The sequence below is a fragment of the Lagopus muta genome, chromosome 1 (genome assembly GCF_023343835.1).
Source record: "Lagopus muta isolate bLagMut1 chromosome 1, bLagMut1 primary, whole genome shotgun sequence".
NCBI lineage: Eukaryota > Metazoa > Chordata > Aves > Galliformes > Phasianidae > Lagopus > Lagopus muta.
In genome coordinates, this window is record NC_064433.1 from 80,735,473 (window position 1) to 80,749,672 (window position 14,200).

At 44.9% G+C, this 14,200-nt stretch overlaps 1 protein-coding gene across 1 annotated transcript in view; it reads left to right on the forward strand.

Moving 5' to 3' along the window:
- ARHGAP31 (Rho GTPase activating protein 31) overlaps positions 1 to 6,944 on the forward strand; it is a 55,753-nt gene extending 48,809 nt beyond the window's left edge. The window contains exons 11-12 of the mRNA XM_048933742.1: positions 3 to 307; positions 1,167 to 6,944. Of these exons, the coding sequence (XP_048789699.1) occupies positions 3 to 307; positions 1,167 to 3,629 (2,768 nt within the window). The 3' untranslated portion in view covers positions 3,630 to 6,944. The remainder of the gene's footprint in view (positions 1 to 2; positions 308 to 1,166) is intronic.
- Positions 6,945 to 14,200: the final 7,256 nt, after the last annotated feature.

Consider the following 14,200-nt stretch of genomic DNA (forward strand, 5'->3'; position numbering starts at 1 on the left):
AGGTTCTCTCTCTGAGGAACCGGTAGTCACCAGAAAACCTGAGACCTTAGAAACTGCACAGCCAGCAGCAGAAAATCAGGAGATGTTACATGGGCAGAGCAGCAGCACAAACAGCCTCCAGCAATCCTCAGAGCATTGTCCTACTGTGGAGCAAGCACCAGCCTCAGACGCTCATACGGGACCGCTTCCTGCAGTTAAGACAGAGCAAGAGAGGCTCGAGATGAAGACCATCTCCCCAGAAGGCAGCTGCAGCCAGCAGGAAATCCAGAAGGCTAAGCAAGAGGATGGGTCATGCGTAAAGGATGTGGTAAGGAAGAAGTCATAAGAAAAAAGTTGGGGAAAAATGTCATGGTGGTGACTGGGAGGCTGTTCATAGTTTCACTGTGTGCCCATAGTTGTGAAAACTTGGTCTGTGATCTAGGCTAAGCAGAGTCAAGAATTGACCTTGCATTGATTTCACTTCTGTCCATTTAAGCACTTGGTGATTTATCTTTGCAGCTACCTACTGTCTGCTCTTTATTTTCCCTTCCTGTAACTATGACTGCAGTCAGTACAATCTGTCAGCTGTGAGACTCTCCAGATGTGAGACTGTCCAGGTGTCTGATACTTTTGACCCAAGGTCTCTGAACTCTTCTTCTATTTTTGCTGTTCTATTTTACTGTCCCGTACAGCTTGAAAATTTCTTTTTTTATTTCATTTTCTGGACACACTTTTTTCCCCCCACTTCCTCTGTATTTCTACCAGACCTTTTTCATCAGATTTCTTACAGTGGTACTCATCGCAGGACATCTATTTAAAGATCTGTTGGCATATATTCTTAAACAGATTATACATTCCAGTGTGATTTGGGAATGTAGAACCCCTGGCAAGGCTAAGTGAGCACTGAATGGGAAGAGCTGAGAAATAGGCTGAGATATTCCAGTTCCTCATTCACCTCACTTTTTCAGTTCATCTTCTCAGGCCTCATTCTGGCCTCATCTCAGATCTTCTCCATAAACCTACTTGTTTTTAAATGTATTTCCTTCACTGGGTTGATTACTGTATGTGTAACCATGAACATGCTTATCCAGGAGCCTGTCTTTTCTAAGAGACTGTATGAGGAAAATTGAGGAGTATTTGCAGTAAGTTGTGAACTGCCAGGTCATGGCATTTCTTCTGTTTTTCAGACTGAGGAGGATCCTGCAAATGCCCTTCTAGAACCACTGTGGCCAGAGATACAACATGAATTGAAAATAATCGAACCTGAAGAAGAACTCTTGCTTTTTCCAGCAGCTGACCCCAAGACAGTTCCAGTTTCTGAACCCTCTTCTTCAGTACAACCAAATAATTTTTCCTCTGGTCCAGAGCAATGTTCTACCCTGTCTGAGCAGAAATCTGCAGGCAGAACCCCACAGACCACAACTCAGGTGCCTTCATTTGGTGCCACCAACACAGAACAACCAGACAGCCACCAAAACTGCCAGTCTGAGGTGGCTGCACAGCAGAGCTGTGCTTCAGCCCTACCCAAACTGGGAACTCCCCTGACTGGCATTGCTGCTCCAAAGAACCACCACCCAGTAGTGGAAGACAGTATGAGTGAATGTGTCACTCCTCCCTTGAAATGGAATTTTCGTAGTCAACCAGAAGCTAATGAGCTTACTCCAGGAGATGAATTTTCTCTTTCCAAAGGAGCAAATTCAGAATCAGAGAAAGGAAAAGACAGCACTTGCCAGCTGCAGAAGGAAAGTGATGATCATACCAGAGTGCAGACTCAGAGTGAGATGCCTGAGATAGTGACTGCTGATGGAAGGGACACATTTTCCTCCAAGGCACTGAATGGAGCTGGAATCCAGGAGCTGAAGGAGGGCAATGCTGTCAGCAGAGCTCATGATGCTGGTGACCAGGATGACGAGGATAACTGGGCAGATAATGTGCAGAGCTTAGAGCTCGTGGAGCCGTGGGAGGATCACCAGTGGGTCACAAGCCCACTCCATTCTCCAACCTTTAAGGACATTCAGAAGACAATACCAGAGTTTCAGCCACAAGATCAGAGATCAGAGGCAGGCCTTTCTCTTAGACCACGATTCAGTCGCAGCCTCTCTCTGGATAGTAAAGATACAGTGATGAGTTTGTGGACTATCCCATTCTCTTTCATAGATGCCCCTGAACAGCAGCAACCTTGCAGTGACATTTTGCCACTGGCTCACGAATTGCCCAAAAAGTCCAGCTCTCCAATTAGCATGGGCAAAGCTAAGCAAGATGAGAGTAGTATGTGTTTTCCAGAAGAACCTCTGAAAACTGATGAACTGAGGTATCCCATCAGCAGGGAGGAAACACCAGCTAAGCAAGAAGAACCCTCCAGACTCACTCTTCCAGAGCCAGAGAGAAAAAAAATGGATGTAAGCAAGGAAAACCCTTGGAGGTCAAAGTTTGAGCCATCTTTACCATACCAAAATGCCCCCGACAGTTCTTTACAGGCAAAGATCACAAAGGAGGAGTCATCCATGTCTCGGGACATTGCCCTGGCAGAAGAGAGTGTTACCAAAGTGTGCTCTGCCACTGAGTCACTTCAGAGTAATAAAGATGAAGAAACACCTCGTAAAGTGAAAACTAGGCCGTCATCCCTCAACTTGGATTCACTCGTTCCAGCTCCAGACTTCTTAACATTTGAGAGCCTGGCCATGCCTTCTGCCACTGGGAGCTTCCTGTATGGGCAGAAGGAAGTGAAAAGCAGTGATTCAGTCCCATCTCTGTCAACCACCTGCCCTGCTGGCAGTAAAGGCATTTCCTGGCGCTCCCCGTTCAGTGCCCATGTAGATCTAGATTTAGATTACCTGGCAGTGGCCCACGCCACCACTGGCCGTCGTAACTCTGCCCCCGTCAGTGTGTCAGCAGTCAGGACCTCCTTCATGATTAAGATGTGCCAGGCAAGAGCTGTGCCTGTGATACCACCCAAGATTCAGTACACCCAGATCCCTCAGCCCCTGCAGGCTCAAAATTCTGCTCCACAAGTGGAGAAGAAAGAAACAGAAGCCAAGCAGGCTGGCAGGCAGACTCAACGAGTGGCATGGGGCCATCTGGAGCCCCCCAAGAGCCCACTGACAGAGAAGAAAGCCAAAGCGGAAAAAGAAAACAGTGACCCAGCTCAAAAAGACTCAGTGTGCCCTTGGCACAGCAGCCTTGGCTCTTCACTGGAGTCGTCTCAGCCCAGCCATAACCCTAGCCTGGATGCCCCTGTTCTGCGCCGAAAGCGTACTTCTGAGGGGGAGACAGGTGGAGATAACCCCCAGTCTTCAAAGATGGAGAGGCCATCGGGGTTCTCCAAGCCTTCCTATAGATCTAGGCCTGGGAGGCCCCAGAGTTTGATTCTCTTCAGTCCCCCTTTCCCCATTATGGACCACCCCTCCTCTTCAGCAGACTCCAGGGTGTTGTTATCACCCATAAGAAGCCCTACTCAGACCTCCTCTTCGAGTTCCATTTGTGGTGATCTGTCTGAAACTTCGCGGACCACACCTGAGGGAGTGATGCTGCGGAACAAAATGACCATCCCCAAGAATGGCCAGAGACTGGAGACTTCTACCAGCTGCTTTTACCAGCCACAGAGGCGCTCTGTGATTCTGGATGGACGAAGTGGGAGGCAGATTGAATAGTAACTGCTTCTCTAGCTCCTTTTCCATGGTGGATGGGATAGGAGTGTCCACACCAAGACCAACTCTGTTTCCATTTTGCTGTTGTTATTACTGTGTTGTGCAAGAAGAACCCAATCTTTACCATTTCCTGCAAAGTATCTTGTTATGGAGGGTCAGTCTTTTTGTCTTGCTTTTCCTTCCCTTACTTATCTCTTTCTGGTCCCTCACCGTCTACTTTTTTTTGTAAGCAATTCCGAAGATATATTCTTGTTGTCTAACAAGCCCTGTGGAAGCTTTATCCTCTCTACAGAAAACAAAGGAAAAATAAATCTTGGAATAACTACAGAATGGGGCTAGGGAGGGACACTGTTCTAAAGCATTGCATCTCTGGATGTAGATAAGGTGAGGAGGTAATGTTTGGAACCTCCTTCTGTCTTTTCCTCACAGCCAGCGAATGGCCATGTCTATCTATCTCTGCTGTATTCTTTGGACAGTGTAAGTCAATATTGTAGGAAGCAGAAGGTGAAGCTGGCATGAGCAAGACACGAAAGGTGTAAGACACCCAGGGATGTTCCAGTAGCAAACATGCAACCCAAAGGTGCTGCCTCCAATGCTTCTGTTGCATTAAAAATGTGCTCTTTCTAGCACGTGCAAGGCGAGAAATGAAAGCTGAACAGGAAACGCCTAGTTGTTCTTTGAATTTTCCAAGTCATGGTTGTGAGATTTGTTGTACTCACCCACACCTTCCTTTGATAGGCTGAGGAGTGAGTGTCCAGCGAATGAGACTTCTCAGACTGGTATCAATGGAAGTGAAAATATGGTCATAATGTAGGCCAGTATCAATTATTTTTGTCATTGCTTAGAGCCAGATGACTGCTCGGCAAATATATCCAGCTATGCTCCACACAGCAGAGGAAAGCAAGAGGATCTTCTGAACTGCGTGTCCTTGGGCTATTGCCCTCTTGTGTCCTGACTGACATAATCCTTGACCCTTGGTCTTTCATTGCCACTGTGTGGCATGTCCCCAGGTGCTTCTTCCTCATTCAGACTCCTTCTCCTTACCATTTTACACTGTTTCTACGAGAGCAAGGCCGGTTTTCACCTCCCTGCTCCTCAGTGCTTTCAAATTGATTGAGGGTATGATAAAGAGGATGATTTGTGGGGCTGCAGAACAGATCACGAGCAATATTCTGAGGGATGCATTTGAAGTGAATTAAGCTCTCTCCTAAAGGCCCGTTATCATTACAGGCAAATACATGTTCATATAAGCAATAGCTGCCATGGGAATAGAATTAAAGCTTCCTTTATAAAGCCTCTAACTCTAAGTTTACTGAAGGCTCATCTGTTGCCTGGTACGTGATAATGGGCAATTGCAAAGCTGGGTACAGTCTGTACTGTCTCTGCAATTTAAATGCCACTGGTGGCTATGGAGGAGATGGGAACACAGGTATTGCTGCCAGCACTGAGATTGTCCTTGTAATGGTACTTACAGGGACCATCATTCATGGAGATATCTGAGTTTGTACATCCTCCATTGTGTATTATGGGCTATTGTCTGAAAGGTATCTGAGCAGCTGGTAGGAAATACTATTAGCCACCACAATGAGCTTCAGTCAGAATTTCCCAGTGGATGTATATTTAGGGCTTTTTCCCTAAAATACTGACATTTAAAAATTGTTAGCAAACTCAGCCCATGAGATCTTGGTCTGTCCTGAATGTGTCACTTAATTAGTGTCATTGTGGCTAAAGGGCCCAAAGTCTGTATTGTGCTTTGTCCGCACACTTTGATTGCTAAAGGAGAGAGATGCCAGGGTGCTTTTGAGAAGCTTTGGCATACAGATGCAGGAAATACATCTTCAGCAGGATTTTATCTTGCCAGATACAGAGGGAGCGTGAAAAAACAAGAGGGCTTTTCCCTGTCACAAGTTGCTGTATTTGATCCTCCCCATTGCACTCCTCACTTATGTGTTATGCAATACGAAAAGAAACAGAGGAGAGAGCTAAGCCTGTGCTGTCAGTTTTATTGAGGAAGAATATTAATTCAGAAAAGAACCTGGAGTTCTTTGGGTCCATGTTGTCTCACAGATGCCAGCCTATGCTTTACCTGGGCAAGCCGTGGATGGCAGATCCAGCACATGCAGCTTCATAATGATCATATTATCTTCCTCCCAGGCCATAAAATGCCTGTGCTGCCTGCCATTAAAACCAGGGACTGCCAATCCTCCATGTTGCTCATAGTACTGCTCTGTGCTGCATTTACATGCACCCAAGTGCCTTTCTTGTTGCCTTATGGGAAAACTTTTAGGCACCATGTGAATGTTAAATATGAATGACTTGGGAAGGTGTGATACGATGTATTGTGGTAAGGTTTTCCAGAAAGTAAAAGTAACGGAAATGGTGCCCAGATTTTTTGGCGTCAACAAAATAGTTTACTTTAGGCAGGGATTTATATTCTCTCAGTTCCTAGAAGTTTTGACTGCCAAGGCATCTGGAATGGAGCCAGCCAAACTCATAAAATAATGTGTCAAAAGAAAAAGAAAATGTGATGAAACCTTGGCACCTTAAAACCATTCTTTCTTTTCCTTCTTGATCTCATATAAGCTGATCTATGAACAAGAAGTAAGGTCTGGCAATTTGTATATAGTACGTTTTTAGCAGCATTCCAGTAAGTAATAGTATTTTTGGCATAATTGGGGAAGTTTCTGCAAGAGAAAATTACTGGAAAATTATATGTAATATTAAAGATCAGCCGCAAATGAGATCTGTATCCAGACTGTACTTTTAAAAGGTGTTTCAGAATTTGAGCTCAGATTCAGGTCCTGGGTTTTCATTAAGCATGGATTCTGTAAGAGATTTTCATTATGTAGCTATGTACAGTTTACTCTGTTAACAACTTCAACTCCAGCCTTCAGCTGATAGATCAGACTTTCAAGATCCTAGCCAAGGGGGGTGTACTGCAGGCACATCACGATAGCTTCATGGCCACAAGTAGGCTTGTATCAAGGGCTGAAATAAAGCCCTTGCAGACCCTATGGAGCTGGGAGCACTTGTTTTGTTGCACAGGTGTCACCATCCACAGCTGTAGACTCTGCAGATTTTCCAACACTTGGAAGTGGATCTGTATTGACACCACATCTGAAGTCAGCTTCAAGAACCAGGGCTTGGTAGTTGGACAGAGCCAAAAACCTGAAGCTATCGACCAATGAGTAATACTGACTGTGGTTGGATCTTCACAAGAGCCCGCTTTAGTGAGCCACTCCTGAGATCATCCCCAGTGTCAGACCTGATGTCATCTTCACATTAGGGCCACTAGGTTGTCCTCTGCAACCCTGCAGTATCAGATTGAACCTGAGACTGGAAGCTCTTCAGAAGTTCAGGGTTTTGCAGTTGTACATTGCGGGTACCAAATTCCTGTCCTCCATCACGACTCTTTAAATACAAGGTTTTAAGGAAAGATTTTATTATTACTTTTTAATCGATCCTTGGTTTTGTTTGCTTGATTTTCTGTGAAGCATTGAGAGGGATAGAGCTGTGTAATGGGATACGGGCCTTGCCCCATAGTTGAAGTTTTGTGTGAGAGCTAAGTTGATTGTTCTTGGCACTGTGGCAACAACCTTCCTAGGAAGATGGTCACATCATCTGCAGGTTTGCAAGGATTATTTCAGAGGCCCAGGAACATTTAATTTCCCGTGAAGAGTTTGAAGACTCACTAAGTCTGCAGATGGACTGATTTGAATCATGGTGTGATATCACAAGCTTTTGTGGACTTCTACTAGTGGGAGATGAGAAGTGGCTAAATTTCCCTTATTCTTCCCGTGTTTTGCGCAGCTTCTGTTAAGTTCAGGCGTGAAATGGTTGGGTGAGCAAAGCTTGGAATTGCCTAATGGAAAAGAGGGTCATGGATGGTGTTAGTCTATGTGGGAGCTGCCTTATTCAGGCGAGGGTAAACAGAAATGAGGTTTATCTTATAAACCATATTGCTCTGGGGCTGCCCATCCTATGCTATCACTTCTGAAAGACCGAGGCACTTCTTTTTTCACCCTTAGAGCTTCAGAGGAACTTAGATCTGCAGTAGAGGGCATTTATAAAGCCCTGCAACATTTTCCCTCACCCAGAGTCCAAAAGGTGCAATCAAAGTCTTTTTTCTTTATGAATTCTGAAATGCCTGTAATGGTGAATATTGTGTTAAATTTATATATATATATATAAGAATATTATATATAAATATATTAAAAAGGAAATGTAATTAAAATGAAGGAATTGTCTAAAAAGAATCCTACACATCTGTGAAACTTGGGCTGATGCATGAAACTATTTTGTTTTGCAACTTTTCTAGCACTGAAAGCGTGAGACCAACTGGCTTTCTGCCCTTAGAGAAGCTAATTAATTCTGTCTAGTCTGTGGTGGGTAGAAGGTCTGAATCTGCCTTCCTCAGTGGGATCATATCCTGGGAGAGGAGGGTTGAAATCATGGGAGACGAGAGGGCAAAGACTGCCTCAGCTTTCAATGACAAGCTTCTCCCCAGCCCTTGGAAACACACCCAATCTACCAGAGCACATATTCCCTTTTGGGCACACCCAGGTTTTGCAGTTGTACTTTTTGCTTCTCTCCATCCCTAAAAAATCAAATAAAATCTCCAGGGGTGGGGGAGAAGCTGCAGCTGATCCCAATTCTGTTTAGCTTATACTTGCTCCTAATCATATAAAGACTTGGTGGTAACCAGTTGTGCTCCAAGAAAGGAATGGAAAGCTTGTCACCAAGTTCAACTGGAGATGGAGTGGGACTTCCACATGCTTGGAAGGAAAGCAAATGGTAGGAAGCGAAGGCTTCCTATGGGCTCCATGCAGTGGCCCAGACCTTGGATATTGCTCTTGCAGGCACTGGTCTCCTTTGAAACACTATTTGCTTCCAGGTCAAGGGAAGAATTGGAAATCAGACACTGTGAAAAAGACTGTCCCCATCCCGCTGGCTCTGGTTTTTGATTATTTCTCCTGCTAGCCCTGTTGGGTTGTAATTTTGTTTAGCTTTGTTCTCTGTGTGGACTTGTCTGCCTTTGTGTATTGCTTAAAAAAAAAAAAAAAGAGAAAAAAGGAAACATCCACAAAAAAAGATGTTTTGCCAGGTCTCAGCCATGAGATTAAACTGGAGTTTTTATAAAAACAGAGCTGTGCCCTAGTGATGTTTCGAAATATTTTGTATCTCCTGGGTTTGGTTTATGAATGCAGTGCCAATGTGTATGCTTTCCTCTGAGACAGGATTTGAACCTTTCTCTTGTTGTACGAGCGGCCAGGGCACTGAGCTGTGTTTTCCTTGGTCTGACTGGGGGGGTGAATGTTAAGACCCTGATGATGCCTTTTTCTGATCAGGGGTTCTGAGAGCTGCAGCTGTTCTGCAGATCTGAAAATGAAGTGAGGTCTTGGAGACTTCTGCAGATTTGCCATAACCTGAAAAGCTTTAAAATTTCCAAGAGTATAATTCATCTTTTTACTTAGTATTTCAGGCTGATGTTTCAGTGACGCATAATCACGCATGCCCTCCTGTCTGCTGTCTGCAGTAATATAGAGCCACAGAGAATAGGGGACAAAAATACTCTGGGAGCCAAAACTTACAGAGTCGACAAGGGAAGATGAACAAGAAAAGTTACCATGAAGCTTTTGATGCATCACGTATGCATTTCTGTCAATTTGTAAAGGATAAGCAAGATCTTCACAAAACTATTAAGTTTCCTGATTCTCTGGATTCTTGCAGCATCCTCATTGATTCAGTCTCAGCTCTAGTGTGGAGGTGAATATTATTAGTGTGTGTTCATAATCCGACGCTAGGGGAAAAATAAGACAGCAACAAAAAAGACAGGAGTTCCAGTGGCTGTAGTGTCAGTGAGCATATCTGCAGTTTAGCCTGCTCTGTGTTACCCCCAAAACAACAGAAGAATCGTTAGGTTTAATGAAATGCATTTTTTTTCCTATCAGCAGCTGAACTCAGGACTTGATTCCCTTTCCTACCAACTTCATGACTTCAGTTTCCCTTTAGGAAAAGTGCCTGGGTTGTGCTTCCTGCTTTCCATGGCAACTAGCACACAAAATGGAACAGAAAACCTCTGAACTCCACAACTGTTGTTGGCTCCAGCCAATTATTAGTGCTGTATGAGAAACAGTGTTTGTGTATTCATTGTGCCACAGAGCCTAGCAGTGACTTGGCAATAAGGAGGAGAATCTCAAACTGCCCCCAGCACTGCTATTGTCAAAATGAAGCAAAAGAGGCACTGTAGAACTGGTTGTGCCCCAGTCAGCGCTGTGCCCCACGTGAGTGTGCCTGAACACATGGAAGTGCTTGAACACAGTTTCAGCCAGTTCCTTTTGCCTGCTTTCCCACCACTATGTGTCTGAAAGTCTGAGTCAGGACAAGCATCTGCATTGGCTGCGTTAGAAACACCAGTTGGAACATCTTAGATAATTTCAGAGAAGTCAAAACCAAGATGAAACTAGTTCCCATACTGATTGTTAACCAGGAGACAAGATAACCCAGCACCAGAGAGAGCCATGTGCTTGTGTCTCATGCATCACACTGTGGAAAGCTGGACGTGCCTCTCTGGTATCCCACTGGTTGGAATCTGAGGTCAGCTGGCGGCAAAAGTAAGGCAGGCAGTGAGGGAAGGAAATTTATCCCAGTGGGGGAAACTTAAGTTGATCTGGCACAAGGCAGCAACAAGAACATGATGGTAATGCCCAGGATGGAGAAAGGCAGTGAGATCTTGGAGTACATTTTCTTTCTGAGCAGGATCAGTTCTTCCAAAAACTCATCTCATGCGTTTAGGCTTAGAAATGAACAGGAGCTGTGAAGCTTGCACCTGGCTGGGTCCTGATTCCCCCAGAGGTTAGGTAGAACATGAGTGTTAAAACAAGAGCATTTGGGTCTTTCCATAAGGAAAAAGGGTGGCTGCTTTCACGTGTAGTATTTGCAAACTGCAGAGTGAGATAAGTCATATTTTGCATACCTAGTAAATTCACAGGAATTATGTCCTGTACTTTGGGTCCAGATACTTCTTAAAACCGGACCTGTTTTCTCACATCTGCTGCAGGGAGCACATATCTCTCTAGCATTCAAATCCCTTATCTGAAAAGACCAGGAAATATTTTAATTCAGTGAGAGGAAATGACTTCAAAGAAAGCTCAGTATCTGCTCAAAAATAAACCACGAGGAACAGGAACATGAGAACAACCAGAGCTGGAGAAAGGAGAGTAACACACATGATAATTATTAAAGAAGGAAAGTTTGCAGAAAAGTAAAACCTGAAAAGGAAGAAAAAAAACCCCATAAGCCATAAGGGTTGAACCAATCTGGAAAATGTCAGAAAGTGTTCGTTCTTGGTCTTTTACAGGCACAGAGGGATTTGTGTTAATGGGCATGGTGGGGATGGGCTGATGGTTGCCCTTGGTCATCTTAGAGGTCTTTTCCAACCGTAATGAGTTTATGATTCTACTATTCTAGGTGACTTCTTTCCCTCCTCCTTTGTAAGAATCAGTTTAGATTAGAAGAAACAAGCGCTCACAAACTGTAGTTGTTTTGTTTTACTTTCTCCCAGCTCGGTGCCATCGGTGTGTATTGCCTGAAAAGGAGTACAGTCAGTGGTGTGCATTGCCTGAAAAGTAGAGAGAGATGGAAGGTTTTCATCCTGCACTCACATTCAATATGAGCCCCAAGCAGACAGAGCAGCTCGCTGCCCATCACTTGGTTCTCTCAAGACTTTATCTCCACCAGAGCACATGCAGGAACTGCTAATGACCTTGCCTGTGCTGGAATTTCACCTCGCGTGCAAGCCCACATAGTCAGAAACACCCTCACCTTTTTTTCTGCTGTGGATAAAACCCTCAGCAGTCATCCTAAGCTCGCCAGGCAGCGGGCTCTCCTAAAGATGGATGACACAGATCTTAGGGAGAATTCCTGCAGGAGGTTCCCAGCATACCACACGTTGCTCAGGTTTTCCCCAGTTGCTAGAGAGAGCAGGGCTGCCACGGGGTAGAAGAAGGAGGCTTCGTTTATGAGTTTGTTTTAGGTCACGCTTGGTCCCAATAAGCATTTTTTGGCACAAGTCCCTCTTGTAAGGAATGCAAAAAATGAAGATGGCAGGACAGTGAGCAGGATGGGAAATAAATCATCTGAGTCAGAGGATACTGAACACCACCAACAGCCTGGTGCAGGTTTATACACTGAGCTGGCAGCTGGATGCAAACACACATGGCATCATGTGCTGTGAGTGAACCAGTGAAGTGAAGAGAGATGGGGCTTGAGAAAGGGACTGCAAAGGTGGTTCATGCAGGTGAAGGACAAGTGAGGGGAAAGGAGGAGAGGAGTAGGAGAGCCTGCTGGAGAAATGAGGACAAAGGCAGGCCTGTGGAGGAAGGAATGAAGACCTTCAGCAATGCTGGCTACAAACATTCAGTAATTTGAGGGAGTGTTGGGATTTTTGGTGCTCGTGTATTGAAGGGGGGGTGGCCAGGATTTGAGACACTTGGGATCTTAGAGGTCAAGCTGCTCAGTCAAGTGTGAATAAAGGATATTTCTGAGTGAGACTCCTTTTTCAGAATTGGAATATTGCAGTAAATTAATAATCTAAAAATACAGTTGGGAACTGTGGGAGAATTTAAACATGGATTTTTGCCAGGAGAGAACTGTGAATATTCACACCTACAGAGAAAAAATACGCAGAGCAAATATGCAAACAAACCATGCAACTTCCACCTGGTGGATTTTTTTCTTCATCTTGTTTTAGTCCAGAAGTTTTTTGCGTATCTCTGCACATTGCCTGCTTCGATGACCAGATTTGTCCACAACTTCCAGCAGTAATCCAAACAGCTGAGAATGAATAGGATTTATTTACAAGCCCCAGCCAACACACAAACCTGTTCACCATCATTCCTGTCATGGGCTCCATCCCTTCCTCACCCTCCCCTGGCATCTCAGGTAGGGAACTCGTAGAGATTGGGATCAGCCGTCAGAAGCTGAAAAAACAGAAAAGCATCTTTCTTTCTTCTCCCACCTTAGTTCAGGCAGCTAAAGCTGGCTTTTTCTGGTTGAAGTGTGGTGTGCTCGGCACTTCTGCATAGATCCACCATTTCAGAGACTGCTGGTTCATCACAAGTTTTATTTTTTTCTCTGTAAAGTCTAAAGCATAATGTGCCATGTGAGCTAAAGGCCCAAAAAGCGAAAGGTAAACTTGACTAACCTTAACTGGAGTACTGCGTCCAGGCCTGGGGCCCCCAGTACAAGGACGTGGAGCTCTTGGAGTGGATCCAGAGGAGGGCCACTAAGATGATCAGGGGACTGGAGCACCTCTCCTATGAGGAAAGGTTGAGGGAACTGGGATTGCTTAGCTTAGAGAAGAGATGGCTCCGGGGAGACCTCATTGTGGCCTTCCAGTATTTGAAGGGAGCTTATAAAAAGCCGTTTACAAGGGTGGATACAAACAAGGGTTTACAAGGGTGGATAGTGATAGGACAGGGGGAATGGTTTTAAACAGAGGCAGGGGAGGTTTAGGTTAGACATTAGGAGGAAGTTTTTCACACAGAGTCTGGTGACACACTGAACAGGTTGCCCAAGGAGGCTGTGGATGCCCCATCCCTGGAGGCATTCAAGGCCAGGCTGGATGTGGCTCTGGGCAGCCTGGTCTGCTGGTTGGTGACCCTGCACACAGCAGGGGGATTGAAACTAGATGATCATTGTGGTCCTTTTCAACCCAGGCCATTCTATGATTCTACGAATCTAGCTGGCTTAAACTGCCATTTGCGTCATAGGTCAGTAATATCATTTTCAACTGGTAGGAGCAGTGAATATTGCAGTGATCTATTCAAGATAGTCTCGGTTTCTCTTCTCCTATAAAATCCTGCTGTATTCTCTCTATTTTGAGAGCTGTGCTATAATCCCCACATATTTAGATGTTGCAAGAAGAAAGAGACTTCTGGGTCTGAAGCAGCAGACCAGAAGAGGAAATAATATTTAAATTTACCTTCTACCATGATCTTAAAGTTTACTGCAGTCTGTATCTCCAACCACATCCATATGCAGAAGTCTCTAGCGTGTTCCATACCTGGACATGTGGCTTATTTCCAGAGCTACCTGGCCTGCAGAAATAACCCAAGCAGGAGATCTGTAGGCAGGTGAGCAGCTCTCTGCAAAGCTGCTATGGCTGAGAAGGTTTTGGAGGGATTTGCCCAAGCGAAGATAGAGGCAGTGTGCTGTCCCTCCTCCCCCATTCCTCTTTTCTCTACTGTTGCAGTAGGTAGGGATTTGCAGTTCTCAAGAAAGAGCATTCAGGCAAGTCTTTGCTGTTGCTGCCTAACTAAATCTTTGGATTTATTTAGCTATCAGTTACATACACACAAACAAACAGGAAAGACATGTATAAAACAAACCCAGATCACTGACACATGTGGTGCCTGTGGTCTGTCCATGTCCTCAAGTCTCACAAAAAGGGCTGAAGACAGAAGGCTTAAGGAAATGGCTGAGAGTCCAGACCCTCAAGGACAGTCACCTCCTAGCTGAAACAGTGACCTTTCCACATGGTCTTCCCTTCTGAAAGGGCTGAACCATGGGGA